Genomic DNA, 21,173 nt, shown 5'->3' with positions numbered 1-21,173 from the left:
TATATATTTAATGGTTATACAAAATTTAAATTAACTGTGTAAAGACAAACTGCAAATTGTACCTGGGAGTCCCCTCCTGTTAATGTGTGTATTTTTTCTGCAAATTTTTTGACTTGTCATTTATAAATGATGTTCATGGTATATAGAATAATGGTCTTCCTCTACTGTATGATATTTTTCTGAAAGAAGACACAAGACTTGTTTCTTCAGTTAACACTACACCAGTCAGTAGAGCAATACAGTAGTATAAAATTAATGTTGTTTTAAACCTGCTTCTTCTGTGTGGAAGACACTGAAGTAAATAAAATTGTTCAGACTCAAACATTTGTTTAATATTGTCTTTATTTAGTAATTTTTGTTTAATAGTAAAGGCTCTTTATTTTTGCAGAAGAATGTTGAACAGAGAGAGGCTGAAAGGAAACATGAAGAAGAGAAGGAACTCAATCAGTCTGTTACAGATATTCCATTGGTTGAGAACCTCAATAGATTGGATGATGATGTAATTTCGGCCAGTGGCATTGATGCTGCTGTAGCTGCTTTGAGGTGAGGACACACTAGTTGTTTATTTTTCAATTGAAAGTGTATCTCACTTTATGAAGTGAGATAGTAGACCTTTATCACTCCAATCACAGTTGTTACCCACTTTCATTTGAATGATCTCAGAATTTTTTTTATTTGATTTGGCCATGAAATGCTTTTGGTCCACCACAAACCCATCACTCCCATTCAGCCAACATCCATGGTCTTTGAATGCCCCATACACTGCAGTCTTTTGTCTAACAGAGTAAAAGAATACAAGCAGTACTGCATATGCACCACCTGGATCCACAAGTCTGCAGCAATTTCTTCTTGTTAAGTGGTTCAACTTTGTTGATAACAATTTTCTTGTTAGTTATTATCAAGATTACTATAAGCCCCTATACTGTATTAGCTTTTCTTTCTAATCCTATTAGATGGAACTAAACTTCACTTATTGTCAGTCGGCTAAGTGCTAATTTATTGTTTTTCTTTTCTTTTTGTGACTCATTTCTCAAGTGTTTTTGGTGTTTGGCTATTAATTAATTATTGAATGAATGTGTTAGGAAGTCAGTGCATATCCTTATTTCCTCTATACGTTTTATGTTTGAGTTTATTCCTTTTTTTATTCTCCCTCTTGGGTCAGTGAGCACGTTAATCAGCAGTACTTGTGCTTTGTTATGTACTGTATAGGGTAATTTGATATATGGTTTTGTAAATTATGTTTGTTTATGTTTTTTTAAAAAACCAAAAACCATGGTTTTTTGGTTTAAACCATGAATATGATTTTTTCTGGTTTATTTAATTAAATTAATTCCTGTGCTACTCAATATAAAACTTCAAATGTTTAGATGATATTCACCCAAATCTGTGTGCCTATTAAAGTTTCCATTATCATTTATCTCCTTATCTTAATAATTAGAACACTTTAGTTACAAGTCAAAATCTTTGGTTATATGAAATACTTCAGGTAAGTGCATATGTGTGTGTGTGTGTATGTGTGAGAGAGAGAGAGAGAGAGAGAGAGAGAGAGAGAGAGAGAGAGAGAGAGAGAGAGAGAGAGAGAGAGAGAGAGATTCTGTAGTCTAGTGGATGTGTCATGTATAATACCTGTGTCTGACTGACTTACAAGTTTGGATCTGGTTAAGCAGAACATTAAGTTACCAACTTACCATTTTGAAATAAGATTTTATATTTCATATTATTGAACTCTTCTGACTTTCTATATCCAAAAATGGCTTTTATTTATTACATCTAAAAAATAAAGGAAATAAATAACACAGAGTTAGATGACAGATTAATATTATTATATGATCATATGTCAAGTTGGCAACAGTAAGAGCACTACCAATCTACCAGCATGCCTGGCATGTTACTGTTACAGAGTTATGGTGCAATCACTAACTGGTTTTCTAATAAAGTGCCAGCGGTCAGTCCTGAGAAACATTAGCCTAATCAACAGTTTATAGTAAACTGACCAATATGACAGGTAGAAAAGCGGACTACATTTGGAAATTTAAAAAAAAAAAAAAAGTGGTGGAAGGCAGAAAAGGGTATAGAACTATTTCTTAAAAATGCCAAAAAGCAATGGAAGGGCAGATAGCTAGAATGAAGGCTCATTACAGTAACTGCTCTGCCTTGGAAACTAGCGATGATATTGGTGAGTAAAGGTGTTATAAAAAGATGTTGGTATATAATTGATATGATTTAGAGGGTAATATTTGTGTTACTTAGGCTAAACCAGGACACTGAAATTAGGTGGACTAGGAAATTGAAATTGACACTGAAGGACCTACTGTCACCTATTGTAATTCAGTAATGTCAAGTAGGTTAGATACTTTAGTTCACAGTAGCCTAGGCTAATAATATAATGAAAGAATTTTGGCCTTGGCCAAACTCTGATTCTGTAGCACTAAATCCTCAGGAAATTAGGCCTAGTTATATTGTCTGAATTTCTCACATAACAGAAACTTATAATTTTTTAGAGAAACTATTACATAAGCCATAGGGAAGGTCAGGTTAGTGGGGTATGTTTTAAGGCCTACCATACTGTACAGTAAGTGATCTGATTGAACAATTTCATCTGAATTTATGTTTTTGATGCTTTTTTTTTTTTTTTTTTTTTTAAGAAAACAGTACTACAGTAAGCAATTTGATCATACAGTTTCATCTGAATGTATGATTTTGATACTTTTTTTTTTTGCAAGAAAACAATTGTAGAGTTATTGTAGACTACCTGTATCTTTTTACGTAAGACTTCAGTACAGGTAGTCCCTGGTTAACGGCGGGCTTGGTTAATGGCGATCTGGTTTTATGGGGCTTGTCTACCGACGAAAATCAGCAATTTTCAACGCTGAAAATTGCCGATTTCCACTTATTGGCACTGATAATTGGGTATTGGCGCCAATACATACCTAACAGAGGCGCCGACAACTGAAAACCGGTGCTTTTTGCCGCTAATAAGCCCCAAAATCGCCGAGTTAGCAGCGATTTTCGGTTATCATCACACCCTCTGAAATGGAACCCCGCCGATAACCGGGGACTGCCTGTATAGGCTATAATCAAATTGCAAAATTGATAATTTATTCAAGTCTAAGCTTCATACAAAGACTAGGTGCGTGCTGAAGCTTCGGCAATTTCACTTTGTTTTGCCAAAGCTATGTCTTTGGGAAATTATCTTTGATTCAGCGTAATACACTACTGTGTTTCAATTAACCCTTAAACGCCTACTGGACGTATCATACGTTGACTAAAATTGTCTGTTGGTGCCAAGTGGACGCACCGTCACGCCGACTAAAAAAATTTCAACCTTCGTCAACTTTGACTTGACCGAAATGGTCGAAAAACGCAATTTTAAGCTAAAACTCTTACATTCTAGTAATATTCAATCATGTACCTTCATTTTGCAACAAATTGGAAGTCTCTAGCACAATATTTCGATTTATGGTGAATTTTTGAAAAAATTTTTTCTTATGCCCGCCGTAACTCAGCGAAAATTTCAGAAATTCTTTTCATTTTTGTCGTAATTTTTGCACTGTTCTATATTAGCCGTTACATAAAGTTTTATATATGAAAATGTGCACAATTTCATGTACAATACAACAGAAAATAACTCATGGTTGTAGCTTTTATCAGTTTGGAAATATTTTCATATAAATCATGATAACTGCCAAAATTTCAACCTTCGGTCAACTTTAACTCGACCGAAATGGTAAAAAAACGCAATTGTAAGCTAAAACTCTTACATTCTAGTAATATTCAATCATTTACCTTCATTTTGCAACCAACTGGAAGTCTCTAGCACAATATTTCGATTTATGGTGAATTTCTGAAAAAAACTTTTTCCTTACGTCCGCGCCAGAAATTCTTTCGTCATGTTGTAATGTTTGCACTGTTTTATATTAGTCGTTACATAAAGTTATATATATGGAAATGTGCCATAAAGTTATATATATGGAAATGTGCGGAATTTCATGTAGAATACAACAGAAAATAACTCATGGTTGTAGCTTTTATCAGTTTTGAAATATTTTCATATAAATCACGATAACTGCCAAAATTTCAACCTTTGGTCAACTTTAACTCGACCGAAATGGTAAAAAACGCAATTATAAGCTAAAACTCTTACATTCTAGTAATATTCAATCATGTACCTTCATTTTGCAACAAACTGGAAGTCTCTAGCACAATATTTCGATTTATGGTGAATTTCTGAAAAAAAAAACTTTTTCCTTATGTCTGCGCGCGGTAACTCGGCCAAACATCTCAGAAATTCTTTTGTCATGTTGTCGTAATGTTTGCATCGTTTTACATTAGTCGTTACATAAACTTTTATATATGAAAATGTGCGCAATTTCATGTAGAATACAACAGAAGATAGCTCATGGTTGTAGCTTTTATCAGTTTTGAAATATTTTCACATAAATCACGATAACTGCCAAAATTTCAACCTTCGGTCAACTTTAACTCGACCGAAATTGTCAAAAACGCAATTGTAAGCTAAAACTCTTACATTCTAGTAATATTCAATCGTTTACCTTCATTTTGCAATAAATTTGAAGTCTCTAGCACAATATTTCGATTTATGGTGAATTTTTTAAAAACATTTTCCTTACGCTCTGCGCTGTAACTCGGCCAACATCTCAGAAATTCTTTCGTCTCGTTGTTGTAATATTTGCACCGTTTTATATTAGTCGTTACATAAAGTTTTATATATGAAAATGTGCACAATTTCATGTACAATACAACAGAAAATAACTCATGGTTGTAGCTTTTATCAGTTTTGAAATATTTTCATATAAATCACGATAAATAGAAAAATTCGACATTTGGTCAACTTTAACTCGACCGAAATGGTCGAAAACTGCAATTGTAAGCTAAAACACTTACAGTCTAGTAATATTCAATCAATTAGCTTCATTTTTTCAACAAACGGGAAGTCTCTATCACAATATTTCGATTTATGGTGAATTTTTGAAAAAAAATTTTTTTACGTCCGCTCGTTACGAATTCATGCATCATTTTGTGATAATATTTTCTCTGTGTTGCTTTGATCGTTTTACAATTTGTTATATACCAAAATCATTGCAATTTAGTATACAATACAACTAAAAAAGATTAACTCATTAGCTTTAACCGTTGTGCTTACAGCGATTTGTATACAATTATATAAGTTTTTTTTCGCTGTCATATATTCCAATATTTATATATGATAATGATATTTTTTCATTTCTGATGGTTGCATACTAAACTTCAGGCAATGACAAAAAAGGAGCCAAAAATGAACTCTTAATCTTAAAAACTAAGCGTGCTGTGATTTTTGAAAAAACTTTTTTCCGCTTCGCGCTAACTCACCAAATGCCGCCGGCATACGGGAGACATTTTTGTACATAGAGGCTCGGCGTTTAAGGGTTAACATATATACCCGAGTAATTTGCTATTTTTGAAGGTCTATTTTTCAGCTCTGAAAACGGGGGTCACGCATTACGTAACATATATATTTTCAAATTGTGAAATTTCTAGGCCTATGCACTTAAAAACTTGACATGTGATCAGACTTGTAGACCTAAATTTGCCATACGATTGTATTTGGGATATTAGCCGAAGCTTTGGCTTCAGCACACCCCTAATAAAAAAATTATCACCAAATTTTAGGCTTATAGGTATGATAATAAAGTTATTAAAAGATGAAATATTTTGGAGGTCAACTAAATTTCAAATCCTACATAATTTTTAAAATAATATATAGCCCTTTTTCATGTTAAATTTTAACCAAACCTTGTAATATTGATTACCAGTATACCATAGACCTATCAATATGATAATTTCAGATGCTGATTAGCCAGAAGAGCAAGAAACTGAATGCCTTAGTAATCCTGGACCATCAGATTTCAGTTATAACTCGGTCTAACAGTTAGGCATAATTAGAAGTTCCTCTGCCCCTTGTACCGGTAAACAAACTACTATTGATAGCTCTAGTATGAGACTTTCTTACAAGTCTGATAAAAATTTGAAAAGATCAGCTGAATCGAAGGAAGAAATAAAACCAAAAAGAAAAATGGAAAGAAACACTCAACTAGACAGATATTTTATAAAGACAAGTGAAAAAGAAAAAGAAAGTTTTGATAAACAGCTAGCTAGATATTTATATGCAACAAATAGTAGCTTTAGAACAGCAGAGAACCCTCAGTTTCTAAAATTTGTTGAAATGATACGTCCAGGATATAAATTACCTACAAGGAAACAAATTGGTGGATCAGTTTTGAATGAAGTATATGATGAGGAGATTGCAAAGGGGAGACTTCTTTTGAAAGGTCAGATTGTTTCAATGTTCATAATGAGCCAGTTGTGTGTATGTCAGTTATTGATGAAAATTCAGAAAGTTTCTTGATTAAAACTGTTGATACATCTGGTCCAAAGCATGATGTAACATACTTAACAAGTCTTGCTACCAAAATAATAAAGGGAGCATCTCAAGAGTTTGATGTTAGGGTGCGTAGTTGTGTAACAGACAATGCTGCTAATATGAAAGCCATCAGGAAGCAGCTTAAAAATGAGTTTGGCTGTAGCATTGCAACTCATGGATGTTCTTCACACAATTGCTAACTTGTTAGCTCATGATTTAGATCTACCAAATGTGAAATCCCATGTAGTACAAATTATAAAGTATGTAAGGAATACCCATCTTCCTGCAGCGAGATACAAGGAAGCAGGTGGTAAAAAGCTGATTATGCCCATTGAAACAAGGTGGAACTCTATATGAGAGTTTGGAATCATATCTCCAAAACTGGCCAATCTTGGCATCCATTACTCTAGGTGAATCCATTACTTCCAAGATTATGAACATGAGCATTAAAAGCAATGCCCAAGATTTAGCCAACCGACTTAAACCTGTATCTATTGCCCTTCCTGATTTACAAAGTGACAAGTGTAAAATAGGCGATGCAGTGAAGATTTGGAAAAATCTTGTTCTTGAACTCAAACAAATACTTCCTGAAAAAAGTGGAGAAAGCCAAGAAAAGATATGATCAAGCAATCACAGATTATCATTTTTGGATATTGAAAAGATGAGAAATTCAAAAGATGATTTGAGATGAAGGAAAAGAGAGAGAGAGAGTACCAGAAATTCTTTTGGATATCAAAAGATGGAAATTCATGATATATGAAGGAAAAGGAAAAAGAGAGAGAGAGTACCAGAAATCCTTTGACACGCTGGAGGCAACGACTGACACAACTGACAGCTTTGCCCTCACCCCTCTCTTCAAAGATGCAATGACTCCTGTAACTTCATATTTGACCTGGCTTACGTAATGAGTGTGGTAACGCCCTGGGTATGAGTGAGACAGCTGAAGAGAGGGCACTTAAGTAAGGAAAACACCAGTACCATGACATCCCATACAAGTGAATTCAAGTCAGGAGGCAGCTAATTCTGGCTAATATGATGGGTCCAGGCTGTAGCTCTACTTGTGTGGCCCCCTTGTTAAAAAGGAAAGTGGAGGTAGACACATCTTAGGAACTGTGCTATAAGTGGGAGCTCTCTATATAGTTAATTGTATCTGGCCTGCCCCAGCTGATACTTTGGCCTAGACTTACACTAAGCAAAAGTACTGAGCTGAGATACTTGCCTGTCCAAACAGAGCTATGCCAACACTACTTGCTGAGCAGCCACCGCAGTTCCCCAAAAGAGAAAGTATCCTGGGACTTGTGGGCAATGTCTCTAGAAGAATGAGGAAGGGCTGTCTGCCTACACTACACACCCATCCCAATTCCCCAGAAAGCCAAATAATTCTTTCAAAAAGACTAAGCATGGCCCAATGCCCTGACTTTATGGGTTCTTGCATGAGTAAGGTGAGTGATGTCCTCCTCAGAGAAAAAAGCTCTTTAGGTACCTCACAAAGCCAGGAAGGTAAGGTGTTCCTGCACATCTTCTTATGCTTGTCCTTACTAACAAAAACAGCACCAACATTCTGACCAGGAGCATAGGTCCTTCCAGGTAGTACCTTAATGGCTCACATTGGGCATAAGAAGCATCTCATCCAGATAACCACAAACAAAGTCTCAGTGGCAGGAGTCAAAAGAACTGCTGAATCTCCCATCAGGAATTGACAACTTCTGAGATTTTGCCACAAACTCAGGACTATAAGAAAAAGAGACACCCCATCTCTCCAAAGACCAAACAAGATGCCAAGAAACTCTCAAAATGTTTCAGTGAGACTAAACTAGCTAAAGACAACCTTGAGAGCAAGCTCTTGGTTGAGGCTTAACCCAAGGGCTTCCAAGGCACTTGGACCAGGCTGTGAAAGACCAGTCCACATCCCACTTGACAGAAAAATGCTACCAAGGGATGGGGATAAGACTGCAAAATTTCCTCATGCTTGGATAACTCCTCCTTGTGGGAATGTCCAAGCTCTTCAGTCTGAAACCTTGCATATGGCTGAGCAAAAGCCTTACAGCAGACTGAAAGGAGTTTATCTCAGCAAAGGTGAACGAGAAAGTCCAAGACCTGGTGAACACACACTCTGACTGGAGACAGACCTCTAGCCAGGAGTTAGAAGATCTGGACACCACTCAATTTGAGGCCACTGAGGAGTAGCCAAGGTCATCTTGAAACTCAGGCTGATCAAAAGCTCTGTTGATTATCTAACGAAACAGGTTGAATGGCAGAAAGCGTAAACTTCCAGGCTGCCCCAGAGATACTGGAATGCAACTTCCATCACTGCCCCAGGGAATGGAACAGGTGACCAGAATACTGGAAGCTTTCTGTTCAGCCTGGAAACAAACTAGTTGAGCATAGGCAAACCCCCAAGCTTGAACCATCTCTCCTCCCTTGTGAGGAATAAGGACCATTCCATCCCTACAAACTGACCCAGCAACTGAACTAGCCTGCCAGACTGTTCCACCCTAGCAAACAACTCAGTGGCATGGCAAACTGTCTACTCATGCATCTGCAAATACCAACTAGCAAGACCATCCCCTTTTGCTTGGTATCTGCCACTGCAGTTGTGCTATTCCTATAAGACCTGCAAGGATAGAACAGTGCCTGTATTTTCAGAATGCTGATATGCAAATCAGGTGTGTCCTGCAGCCACATCCCCAACATGAACAAACCTCTCAGGTGTGCCCTAGCCCTCCTTCAATGCCTCTGTGAACCTGCATTTCAGGAGAGTTTACAGAAACTTGATAAAGGTTCCTGTCATCCTATCACAGCACCAGAACTTCCACATTCTTGATTCAGTGGTACTAGAGAGGAGAAGAGGTCACACAGCTTTTCCAAGATGACAGGTGACCAAGGACAACCTGCCAAAGCAAAGCTGTTTGTTCCAGCTAGAGCAGGGGCCAGCACTAATGCCTCCCTGACTTTGACGAGTCTAAGAGCACACTACCCAGGAACTTGTCTACTACTTTGGCACAACCTCTATCAATTTACCACACAAAGTCCCTACCTTTTGGGCAAAAAATAGAGTAGGAGGACTTTGTCCTGGAGCAAAAACATCTCAGGGGACTCTAGTACTAACCAATCATCGAGGTAATACAGCCAACACTAAGGTCTGACCGGAAAGAAACACCTGTGGCCTGTGGGGCTATTGTCAAAACAGAGCTTTGAATTGATCAACAGGCTTTATATGGACAGGTAGAGGTACTTCTGACAGTTCTGACTGACAGGCACTTGGAAGTGCACATCCCTCAGAACTATTGAAATCATTGTTGAACTCTTTCCTGTTCTCCTCCTCTTCTTCGCCCTTTCTCTGAGAGAAAGAGGAAGAAGAGACCTCCCTCAGGAACAGTCTTTTTGGAGCTACCCAGAACTCCTTTCCAAGGGTAATGTGGACTCAGTAGTGGAAAAGAGAAATTTCGAGTCCTGACACTCTAATCCATTATGCAGTGCTTTCTAAACCCTTACTGGGGTGACAACACTTATAGCCAAATATTCAGGTGTCGCTTGGCCTTCAGATTATGAAGCTGGGAGGAAACATGCTCTTCTAAATCCAGACCAGTAATCTTATTCCCTCAGAAAGGGAGGGGAACCTTCCTGGTCCTTTGGCCCTCCGTCCCCAGCTACGACTAGGAAGCAAAGGTGGGGACGATGAAAGGATGGGGTTGCTGAGAGTATCAATCCCATTTCTCTGCTGCCATAAGTACAGGGATGTATGTCCTACTGCTGACAATGGAGCAGAAACAGGGAGTCGTGCCCTGGATATTTTCAGGCCTCTCAGGCAATCTCCATAGTCCTTTCAGTGACTGCTGCCTTCCCCCTCTCAAATACCTGAACTGTCCTTTCTTCTTCTCCAGGTTCTCCAAGATCTCTAGCCTTGTTAGCAGGGGTTGAAGGCAATGATGGAGAAAGGTGCTACAAGTTGTAGAGAACTGGCCTCAGAGATATTTTAAAATTGCCTCTTTATAGTGGAGAGAGTGACTGGGGCTGACTTTTACAAGGAAACAGCATGCACTGTGCTGTAGCCCATCACAGAAGATAACCTCTTGAGAGGGGGAAGGCTGTGGTCACTGAAAGGACTATGGTGATTGCCTGGGAGGCCCTGTCTCTGCTCCATTGCCAAAGGCAAGACATGCAACCCTGTGCTCACGACAGAGGAAAAATGGGATTGCTACTCTCAGCAACCACTTTCTTCTAACCTAACCTCTCCCTTCCTTCTTAGCCATAGCTGGAGGAAGCTGAAGTTCCAGGAAGGTTTCCCTCCCTTTCTGGAGGGACAAGACTGCTGGTCTGGATTTAGAAGAACATATTTTCTCCCAATCCCATAACCTGAAGACCTAACCACACCCAAATGCTTGGCTACAGATGTCTTCACCCCACTGAGGGTTTGGAAATCACAGCATGGCGGATTAGTCTCCGGACTCCAACTTTCTCTCTTCCACCACCATGTCCACATTACCCTTGGGGAGGAGTACTGAGGAGACCCATAATGACCTGTTCCTGAGGGAGGTCTCTTCTTCCTTACTCTCGAAGAGAAAAGGTGAGAGAGGAGAAGAGGAAAACACAAATAAGTTCAACAACAATGAAGGGGGAAGAGTAAGAAAAAGATTTTGATCCTTTCCTGCCCCTAGTTGAGTTTTGCTTCCTTTAGCGCAGGCACAGGTGTAGGTTATGACTGCCACTCTTGTTGCTGAAGGAGCCGTGATTGATGCTACTAAGGAAATCGTTTGCTGAATGACAGAGAACCCTCTGATCTACACATCAGATTGTTAACCTTATCAAAATATCCTAAATAACAGCAACCACAGTGGTTGGAACAAATGCTCAGCTTCCTGAGTGGACCCTCGAGAGACTCCAGTGACAATACAGTTCAAAAATGAAGGCCATGGTTACTTACCTAAGATCTTGGGCTCACAAGGAGCCAAACAATCTCTGCAAGACTGCTGAAAGGGTCCCAAAAGGAGGGCAAAATCCTCCAGAAATAAAGATTCCCTAGGGTAAGCATTGGAATCTTCCCTGAAGAAGATGACAAATCAATAGCCTTGAGCTCTCCTGTGGATTGTGGATATGAACAACCTGCATAAATGGCACTGATCACCTAAATGAGCAATTACGGAGACACAACTGCTCAAAATCGCACTCCACAAATAGAGGAGTTCTGGGAGGAGAGCGAAACCCACCAGAAATAAGGAGATTCCCCAGGGCAAGCATTGGTATCTGTCACAAAGTCGCTGACAATAACAATAGTCATGCCTTGATTAGAAAATTTGTGTCCTAGAAGACTGTCCTGTAACCGAAATGTCCTTAAACTGAGCAACTTTTTCCCATAAAAAATAATGAGAATTGGATTAATTTGATCCAGACCTCTAAAAATACAACAAATAAAAACATTTTAACTTCAGTATAACTTGCAAATTTTTCTCATTTTACCTTTAACTAGGAAAGCTGATGACCTAAGTAGTGAGGAAGGCCAAGAGGAAGAGAGATGTTATGGGGCAGTTGGTACTGTGCTTCCAGAACCCAAGCAAGCCAACTTGGAATAGCACTTTTTAAAGGTAATTGTGCTCATATGCAGCCACTTGGTGGCTGGATGACAGGCTCCTATGAACTTTCCATCTCCTGAACAGGGCTATTCACAGACACATTTAAAGAAGGTTGGGGCACACACCAGAATGACCTCAGTACCTCTGGTGTGTGGGCAGATGCTGAACCTCATCTACCAGTCACTGTTCTGGAACTCCAAGGAGTGTTGCTAGCACTGTGAGCTTTCCAGGAATGTTACTGGGTTACTAAGTGTTGATGAATGACAGCAGGATTGAAGTGGCATATTCAACTAGCAGGAGGGAACAGTTTCCCTTTGTGTGTGTCCGTGGCAAGGAGATGCTTGAGTGAGTTGTTTGCCACACTGTCAAGTGGTCAGTCAAGTACATTCTGGGTAGGCAGATTGTGGAAAGACTGTTTGAAGTATGAGGAACTCCAGTGATTGACCTTTTTGCTACTTGGCCAAACAGGAAGCTCCTGGTATTCTACTCTCCCATTCCAGATCCCCGGATATTGATGAAAGTTGCCTTCAAACAACCCTAGGACAATCTGGAATTGAATACCTTTCTGCCATTCAGCCAGATTTGCTGGGTGATCAGTTGTGCATTGGTTACACTGGGTCTTAGAATGACACTGATGGTGCAATGTTGCCTGCAAGCTGAGTGGTTTCCTGATTATTGACCCTCTTTTTCAAGGCACCAAGAGAGATTTCCCTTGGCCTTCATCAGCCACATGTTATGAGGTACCACCAGGTTATACAATCCCCCTAGCTACATGCGTTGAGGTTATCCAGCAGATCCTGTCAGAGAACTGTCTTTCTTGCAGGACTGTATTGTTACCTCCACCGTTCCTCTGCAGACATATACCAAGGAAAATGGGCCATCTCCTATGATTGGTATGGAAATGGGGTGTCTCTCTGGTTGGAACTTCTGTTCAGTAGATTGCAGACTTTGTAGTTTACAGTACCTTGCCTTCACTGGGACAGGCTTCTCTCTGTGGTAAAAAGCTGTTGCTCAGCCTTGAACCAGGTATTTGAAGGATATGGATCTCATGAGTGGGATGATGTGACTTGTCTCTGAAGCTTAACCCAAGTGCCATATGAGCCCTTGGGGGAGGTCTTATGAACTCATGCTCACGACTGCCGTTTTGGTAGTCATAGCTTTGGTGAAACATATTGGGGAGGTACACTACTTATTACTCTTATTATTGTTTTTTCCCCAAGTTTGTAGTGAAAACTCTAAATCCTCAGTCTGTGATGATGAGTCCAAAAGTTTCTTGATCCCCTCTTTCCGGGGCTTTGTTGATTATGACTTGGATTAGACGCTTTTGTGCCTGCCCAAGCTTTTAGGTATTACTATCTTAGAAGGACCCAGTCTCTTAGGTCAGTGTTTGCAACATTTCATTAGTACTGGTAAGCATAAGAAGGAGGGTTTAGGAACACCCTTGCTTTCTGGCATTGCTAAGTGATCCAGTGAGCTTATGTCTCCCCAAAGGAGGAGGACAGTTTGAGGAGTAACTCACATAGTCAGGTAGCCTTAACTTTTTGGAAGAACTTTATATTATTACAGGTAATGAGGGCAGGGGTCTGAAAAATGTAAGCCACTTTCACCTCGTTCTGCTTGAGGGATGTTGCCATCTCCATGGTGGTTGATGAGCAGGTGTGTAGCCTCTCAAGCCCAGGCTCAGTTTGAAGAAAAAAGTATATCGAAGTCTAAGTTGAGCGTAAGTCAGGGGATGAATAGTAGAGTGACTGGTCCCTTTCTTCCTCCTCCTTGTGCTTTACAGAGCAGCATCTTTGTCTGAGTACTTGCTGGATCAGGCTATGATACATTTAAACTACCAGTGGTCAGTTGAGAACCATTTTTGAGCTTAGACTTTTAGATGTGAATCTTTTCCCTTTATACAATAGGGAGGGGGCCTAAATAATTTTAACCCATCCTTCGTATTTGATTCTTGAGAATTTCCTTTTTTGACTGAGGCTGTGATAGTTCTTCAGAGCTAGCACATTACATCCAGAGATGTGCCCATGGCCAGTCTCTGGACCATCATGGGGATGGCTGTGCTCCTGTGCCTAGATTGTATTGGAATGTGATGGCCCAAGGTAGACGTGGCTTGTGCACCACTTGGTACTGCTCGTTATGGAACAGGCAGTGAGTGTTCCTGCTTGCCTCAGCTTGACCAGCATGACTGATTCAACTTCTGGCTTAAAACTTGAAGACATTAAAAGTGATCACATCCAGTCACCTTTGGTATTTGCAGACATCAGAGATGCCTTGCCACTCGCCATGATCCTCCTATTAGGTGCAGGTTTGGACTACTGTTTCTTCCTCTGCTTTGGTAGAGGATCCATCTCGGTGTGAGCTGAACCCGAGGGTCCCTTGCCCATGAAACCCTTGCAGGCCAAGTTGGAGAGGCAATTGGACTGGACTCACTGGTGCAGTGGCCTGAGAGAAGAGACTAGGGTACTCCTCAGCACCTAATGTCTTTTATGTAGTGCATCTTTGGCCTTGCCCTGGAACTGTCACCACCTTCTTGTCTGTCCTGATCCCCGCTTCACGGTGGTGTTCTGGAGTTGGTTTTTTTGGATCTCTGGTCTGGAGAACCCTTTCACTTCAAGCTGCTTACCCTCACCTTTGACATACAATGGAAATGTTACATGCCACTTAATGCATAGACCTTCCTTTACAGGTGGATTGTTATACAACCCTCTCTTGGAACAGCTTCAGTCAGTGGAGATTTGCTTCTCCTCTGCTTAAGGAACTATGGAGTAGGTCGTCCTGGCTTCATTTTAGGTGTCTTTGTAGTTGGACTTATGGCTCAACATGATGGCAGACTTTGCCTGTTCTCTAGTGTGTCCTTTGAAGAGAACAAGGTTAAGTTTTGAAGATGTTTGTAGCCAGGAGGAAGAGGAAATTCTCACAATCATTCTTGTGAGCTAGATGACCCTCATGTAAGATTACTATCGTTTGCTTCAGGCTTCCAAGCCCCCAAGGGAGTTTAGGACCAGAAAGGGCGTACGCCCCAGTTATTAACGGGGATGTCCCACATTCTTCTGACATAATAGAGTAGATCCTTGCATCCAGGATGTGGAATATGTAGACAATTAAGAATTTATTACTACACAAATGCTGAGGTTATTGAACCCATTCGTGAGTACAGTAATCTTTCTCAAGAAGCAGTAACAACTACTTCAGATTTTCCTGCAGGTATAGAAGCTTTATTTGGTCCTAAGAAGGATTTGAAGGCTTCTATAGAGTTCCCATGTTCAAATCATGAAGATTCTGTCCATGACCATGTGAATTTTCTTGCTCCGGATGGGATAATTCTCTTCGGTCTTGTATGTCGTTTAAACTTCTACCCCCTCTGCTTCCTCGTCATCGAAGGTTCTATACAACACCTAATGTGGCTTTGCACACTGGGCAGATTAACCCAGGTCTAGTTCGTTTGGGCCCGGGGTTGACCCTAGATCAAGTTAGTTCGGAAGGTCCTTCCTCTTGTGCCTTCCAGACGGTGTTTTGGTTGGACTTATGGTGGTCTACTGCGGTGGCCAAAATTTCTTCCTCAGTTTTAGGTGATTTGGAAGACAGTGCCCCTTTTATTAGACTTTTACAGTCAGGTGGTAAAGCTGTTTCTTACCTGACACATTTGACTGCTAATATTTGGGTTGACCTTTTGCTGAAGAGAAGAGATGCAGCACTCTCCAAGGTTTCAAAATACATCAGCACAGATTTATTGCTAGCCTTGAGAAATGGGAATATTTTGAAATCTCCTTCTCTCTTCCCTACAGAACAACTAGACTTAGCAGTTAACAGACACCGCGCAGACAATAACGACTGACTAGTTCATCAAGCGGTTTCAAAGTCAACTGGCACTTTTCACCCTAGTACATTGAGATCTAGGTGTTGAGATCTAGGCCTCAACCCTCTTTGAAGAAGACCACTAATGAGGCTTCTACTAGTAGACCAGCTCAACCTGCTCAAACAACTTGTAAGAAGATTCCGCAACAACAGCCCTTTCAGTCCCGCTCTTCTAGGCCAGGAAGAGGAGCTAGAGGCAAGGTCAGAGGAGGTAAGCGACAAAGTAGGCACCCCTCCCCACTCATTGCCACCAGTGGGGGATGCCTGGCAAGCCACTGGGCTATGTGGCAAGTTTAGGAGCGGAGTCTTGGGTAGTGGATGTTCTACGGGTGGGATATCAACTACCCTTTAATTTCTCTCCTCCTCTTTCCAGGCAACCTCTCCATCATCTGTCATATGCCCAGGACTCTCTGAAATTTCTGGGTCTCCAAGAGGAAGTGAGGAAAATGATGGAGAAAGGAGTGGTGGAATTGGTCGAGCATCCTTCTCCAGGATTTTACAGTCGGATTTTTTGTGTCCCCAAGTCGAAGGGCTATTGGAGATCATTGATAGACTTCTCAACCCTGCACCTGTTCATCAGGAAGACCCAATTCAAGATGGAGACTCCTCATACAGTCCTGGCAGCTGTCAGGAGCAATGATTTTATGCTCACGATAGATCTGAAGAATGCTTCCTTCCAGATTCCGACCCATCACTCTTCCCGGAAATTTCTCCGCTTGAGTCCGGGAGAGCTGGTGTTTCAAATCAAAGTTTTGTGCTTCGGTCTGACAGCAGCCTCTCAGGTGTTCACAAGAGTATTCACTCTAATGTCATCATGGACTCATTCTCAGGGAATTCAGCCCTTGAGATATCTCGACGACTGGTCGGGTCTGGCAAGTTCTCAGGAAAAGCTAATCCATGACAGAGATTGTCTTCTCCAATTTTGTCACGGCCTAGGTATCGTGATAAATTTTGAGAAGTCAAATCTTCTCCCTGGTCAAAAGACTTTACCTGGGAATGGCAATAGGCACGGTATCATCGAGAGTATTTTCATCGGACCAGCGAATCAAGAAGTTCTGGGAAGTAGCCCGGTCCTTTCTGTCCGAGCAGAAGCAACCGGCACATCAGTGGCAAGTAAGTTTAGGCCTCTTAACCACACTGGAGAAATTAGTTCTCCACAGCCATCTCCACCTTCGATCTCTCCAATGGAGGCTGAAAGAGTTTTGGTCCCCTGCAAGAGACTCCCCTTTGTTCCAGGTACCTTTTCTGCAAAGGTGAGAAGGGACCTTCTGTGGTGGTTGGCTGTCAGGTTTGACTATAGGAGTGCCTCTCCATTCTCCTCTTGCAGAAATTCTCCTGTTCTCGGATGCTTTGTACAAGGGTTGGGAGATCTTCTGACGTTGGGAGTCTGGAGTCTTCAGGACAAGCAGCTGCATATCAGTGTTCTGGAGCTGAAGGCAGCCTTCCTGGCACTTCAGGAGTTTCAAGAAACAGTATCAGGGCACTCTGTAGTTCTGATGTGAGACAACACTTCAGTGGTTTCCTATGCAAACAAGCAGGCGTGGCTGGTCTCTCGTCAACTTCACCCCATGATGATACTTCACCAGTGGGCGATAGACCAATCAGTAGACCTCTCAGCCAGGTATATCCTGGGCAAGAGGAATGTGGTGGCTGACAAACTGAGTCCTCAGGGTCAGATCCTGGGGACAGAGTGGTCCTTACATCAGTAGATAGCGGGCAGGCTTGTTCTCCTGCAGAACTTAAACCTCCTAGTTGGGACCTGACTCTGGTACTAGGCAGTCTCACTCGAGCCCCATATGAACCATTATGGCAATCATCTGGCAGAGACTTGACCCTTAAAATGGTCTTCTTGCTGGCTCTAGCTTCATCGAAGAGAGTGAGTGAACTCCGTGGTTTCTCTTCTAATGTTAAACACTCGAGGGGTTGGGGGTCCGTAGCCTTCGAATTTGTCCCGGAATTCATAGCTAAGCCTCAAAATCCCTCAGTTGATGATGACAGATTTGATCCCTTTCCATTCCTTCCGTAGGCAATTTTGTTGACAACAACCCAGATGAATTACTCTTATGTCCTGTTAGGGCACTGTGTGATTATCTGAAAAGGACTTGTCATATTAGGCCAAGGTGTCAAAGGCTTTTTATAAGTACAGGCCAGAACAAGAAAGAACTGTCCAAGATTACCATCTCCTTCTGGCTACGTGAGGTTATTAGTTGTGCTTATAGTTCTTCTACAATATCTAATTCTAACACAGTGCACATGATATTCGGGGTTTAGGCCCTTCGTTAGCTTTTAAGAAGAACTTGTCTGTTCATAGGGTTTTGAAGGCTGGTACGTGGCTTCATCAAACCACCTTCACATCCTTCTACCTAAGGGATGTTGCCCACAGGTCCTTGGACACTCTTTTTCTTGGGTCCAGTGGTGGCTGCTCAACAAGTTGTGTAGCTAATCCAGTGCCCCTAGCAGGACAGTTTGTATTTTACCTAAGATGATGGTATGAAAGTGAGAGTGAATGAGATGACTGGTCTTTTTCCTTTCTCTTTTCCCCTTCTTCTCTATGGGTGGGCAGTAGGAAGATTGATCCATCATGAGCTGGAACTGGTTAGATACAGGTGAGTGAGTGATTGGGCTTTCTGTTTGAGAAAAGTTTTTCAATACACTAATCTTTCTTTGCAGAAGCTAGTCCCTCCTCTCTCTAACAAGGGGAGAGAGGAATGATAACAAACAAATTGGTGCTAACGTAGGTTTGTTGCCTTAACAGATATAGCTCTTTAACTTCAATCCATTTATACATTGTTCCCACACAAATGTATATTAGCCGAGTAGTCTGACCGTTTGATAACCTTTATTAGACTTGTCAGAGGCATTTGTCTCTTTTGTCGGCTTTTCTTAACTGAGAAATGAGACCAAGTGTGCTGAACCTCCAGTCAGTTCAAGTCTTCCTTTCCTCTCACCAAAAGTGAGTCTATCTTTACGTTAAGACCTAGGTTTGTTCTACACATGAACAAATGACAGATTTTTTATAGCATAGTCGCTTGCTTCGTCCTCAAGGAGTCACCCTTCCATGGTGTACCAGAGCTCCATGGTAGCATGTCAGAGAATTCTTATTTAGCTGGTCTAGTGGCCGGGTATTGTGTTGTAGTGATAAACATTGTAACACGTGATGGAGTATGTAATAGACTCAAAATAAGGGGGTACTTCCCAAATTTTTACAGTGAGGCTGTATGCCCAGGTTCTTCCATTGCCATAACCTGCTTAGAAGAAGAAGTGATCAATGCACATGTTCAGTTTGCCATATTGTCAACAACAGACCTGCACGGAGACCAAGAAGTATCACTCTTCATTGGTCAGTGCAGTAAGGTTTATTATTACCAGCTCCCCCCAAAAATTTGACTCTTTTTCTTTGATTTCATTAGCGAGGATCATGGAAACATCTAAAATAGCAAGATAAGTGCTTAATATTGAGTTCCAGTTAAAGTTTTAGTTTTAAACTTTTGGAATTGATAATTAATTTGGGTGTGAAAGCCGGAACCCAGCGTTTCTTGCCAACACATTGGTCAGCATTTACTCATTGTTGATTGCTAGTTTCATAAAATGCAAATTGTTATTAAGAATTTGTTTGAACTAATAGAAATGTTCCACAACTTATCATTAATATAGAAAATCCTTTCAGATTATATGATGTCTACAATGATCTAGGCAGTAAGTGAGAATAGTTTAGACTAGATTAATAGTGGATGTTGTCTGTAGCCTATAACCTATGATTACATATCCTTGAGTGGCCTAGCTTAGACCAAGGACCCTAGGATCAGATAATAACAAAATCTGGGCAAAATAAATTGATACCCCAGCTATAAGGTGAATATTAGTGTAATTTTTTCCTTCTATTTAAGCCTGTACTCTTAAGCATGATCTAAATAATCCAGGACTAGGTAGTACCTTATATTGGGTTTAAGTGATAATTTTTACGAAACATCCCATTATTGGACTAAATCGTTATCCTAGACAAAGTAACCTAGGACGAGATGAAATAATAATCTGTGCTGGATGAGGTGGTAGCCTAGTGTGCTGAATTTTATTCGATACTCCGGGATTTTTATTAGAAAGCAAATTAAAATATTAACAGAAATTAAGTAATTTATTGTATTTGCGAAATGTCTCAAGTTATCCAGGTGCTGATGTGGCTGCTAATACACAAAGTTGATCATTGTGAAACAAGGGGGAACCACACTAATTCAAACATTTCCAAAAACCTTCAGATATTACTAAATGCCCAGTTAAACACTACACAAATATCGTATGTACAGTGTACATTTAAATTTAACTGAATAAAAATGCACGATATGTATGACACTTGGCAAGTTGCATACCTTGGAAAATTTAAGTACAGTATATACTGTATATACTAAAAGTCCAAACTGAAGTCCACGCACATAATTTGTGATAATATCCATGAAAGGGGACGAAAACTTCGTATTTCAAATATGCAAGGTATGAAAAACAGGTATAAAATTTAGAATCATGATACTGAAATGCAAGAGTGATGGTAATTGGAAGGCATTTAATTTGGGATAGCATTATCCCTACAAATTATTTCTGATTGACATAAAACTCCCCTAGTTTCATAAACCCACTGATATCATCCTGGGACGAAGGTGTACGTGTAGAGAGAGAGAGAGAGAGAGACTGTGATGAAGGAGAGTTTCTTCCTGGGTGAGGTTAAATGGAGATTACAGGTTTCAAGGCCTTGTCGTCACTTCAAAGAACTTGCTGTGTTTCCCTGTACAGTAATAGAAATTGGAGCTCAAAGTATCCGAGTTACTAGTCCCTTTGCAACCTAATACTCCTTTGTAACTGACTTACGTTACTGCCAACCTCAGAAAGAAAGCAAAAGTGTTTTGGCTGGTTCAGTCAAAACCAGAACTGCTGCTGGAAACAGGGAGCTGTTAACAACCGAGGGGGTAGTTAAATTTGTTACACTAAGCTGACTGTTTTCCAGTGACCATGCTAATTAATCAAAATCAATGAAGTAACATAAAATACAAATTCCATATGGGAATTTTGGTACACAGCTTTAAGGCTACATACTAAGGTAATTATGTTTTATGTAACCCGTACCCTTACTGTGAATTAAATGATCTGGATTAGGCAGTAGCATAGAGTAGAGTAAGTGATAGCCTAGCTATAAGGTTGCACATTAGTGAGTAACTGTTTTATATAGTAGACCAAATAGCCTAGGATTGGATATAAACAACAACCTGGGTTAGAAAAAAATAGTAGCGTAACTATACGGTTACATATTAGTAAGTTTCTGTTTTTATATAGCATATACA

General features: G+C 40.4%; 1 protein-coding gene across 4 annotated transcripts in view; it reads left to right on the top strand.

Moving 5' to 3' along the window:
* Positions 1-21,173, top strand: part of LOC136841685 (coiled-coil domain-containing protein 124-like) — a 112,878-nt gene that overhangs the window by 76,754 nt on the left and 14,951 nt on the right. For all 4 annotated transcript variants that reach the window (XM_067108881.1, XM_067108878.1, XM_067108880.1 and 1 more), the window contains exon 4: positions 389-543. In XM_067108881.1, coding sequence (XP_066964982.1) covers positions 389-543 — 155 coding nt within the window. The remainder of the gene's footprint in view (positions 1-388; positions 544-21,173) is intronic.

The sequence above is a fragment of the Macrobrachium rosenbergii genome, chromosome 9 (assembly GCF_040412425.1).
Source record: "Macrobrachium rosenbergii isolate ZJJX-2024 chromosome 9, ASM4041242v1, whole genome shotgun sequence".
NCBI classification, from domain to species: Eukaryota; Metazoa; Arthropoda; class Malacostraca; order Decapoda; family Palaemonidae; genus Macrobrachium; species Macrobrachium rosenbergii.
The sequence above is the reverse complement of the archived record's forward strand: the minus strand, read 5'-3'. Positions and strand labels throughout refer to the sequence as shown.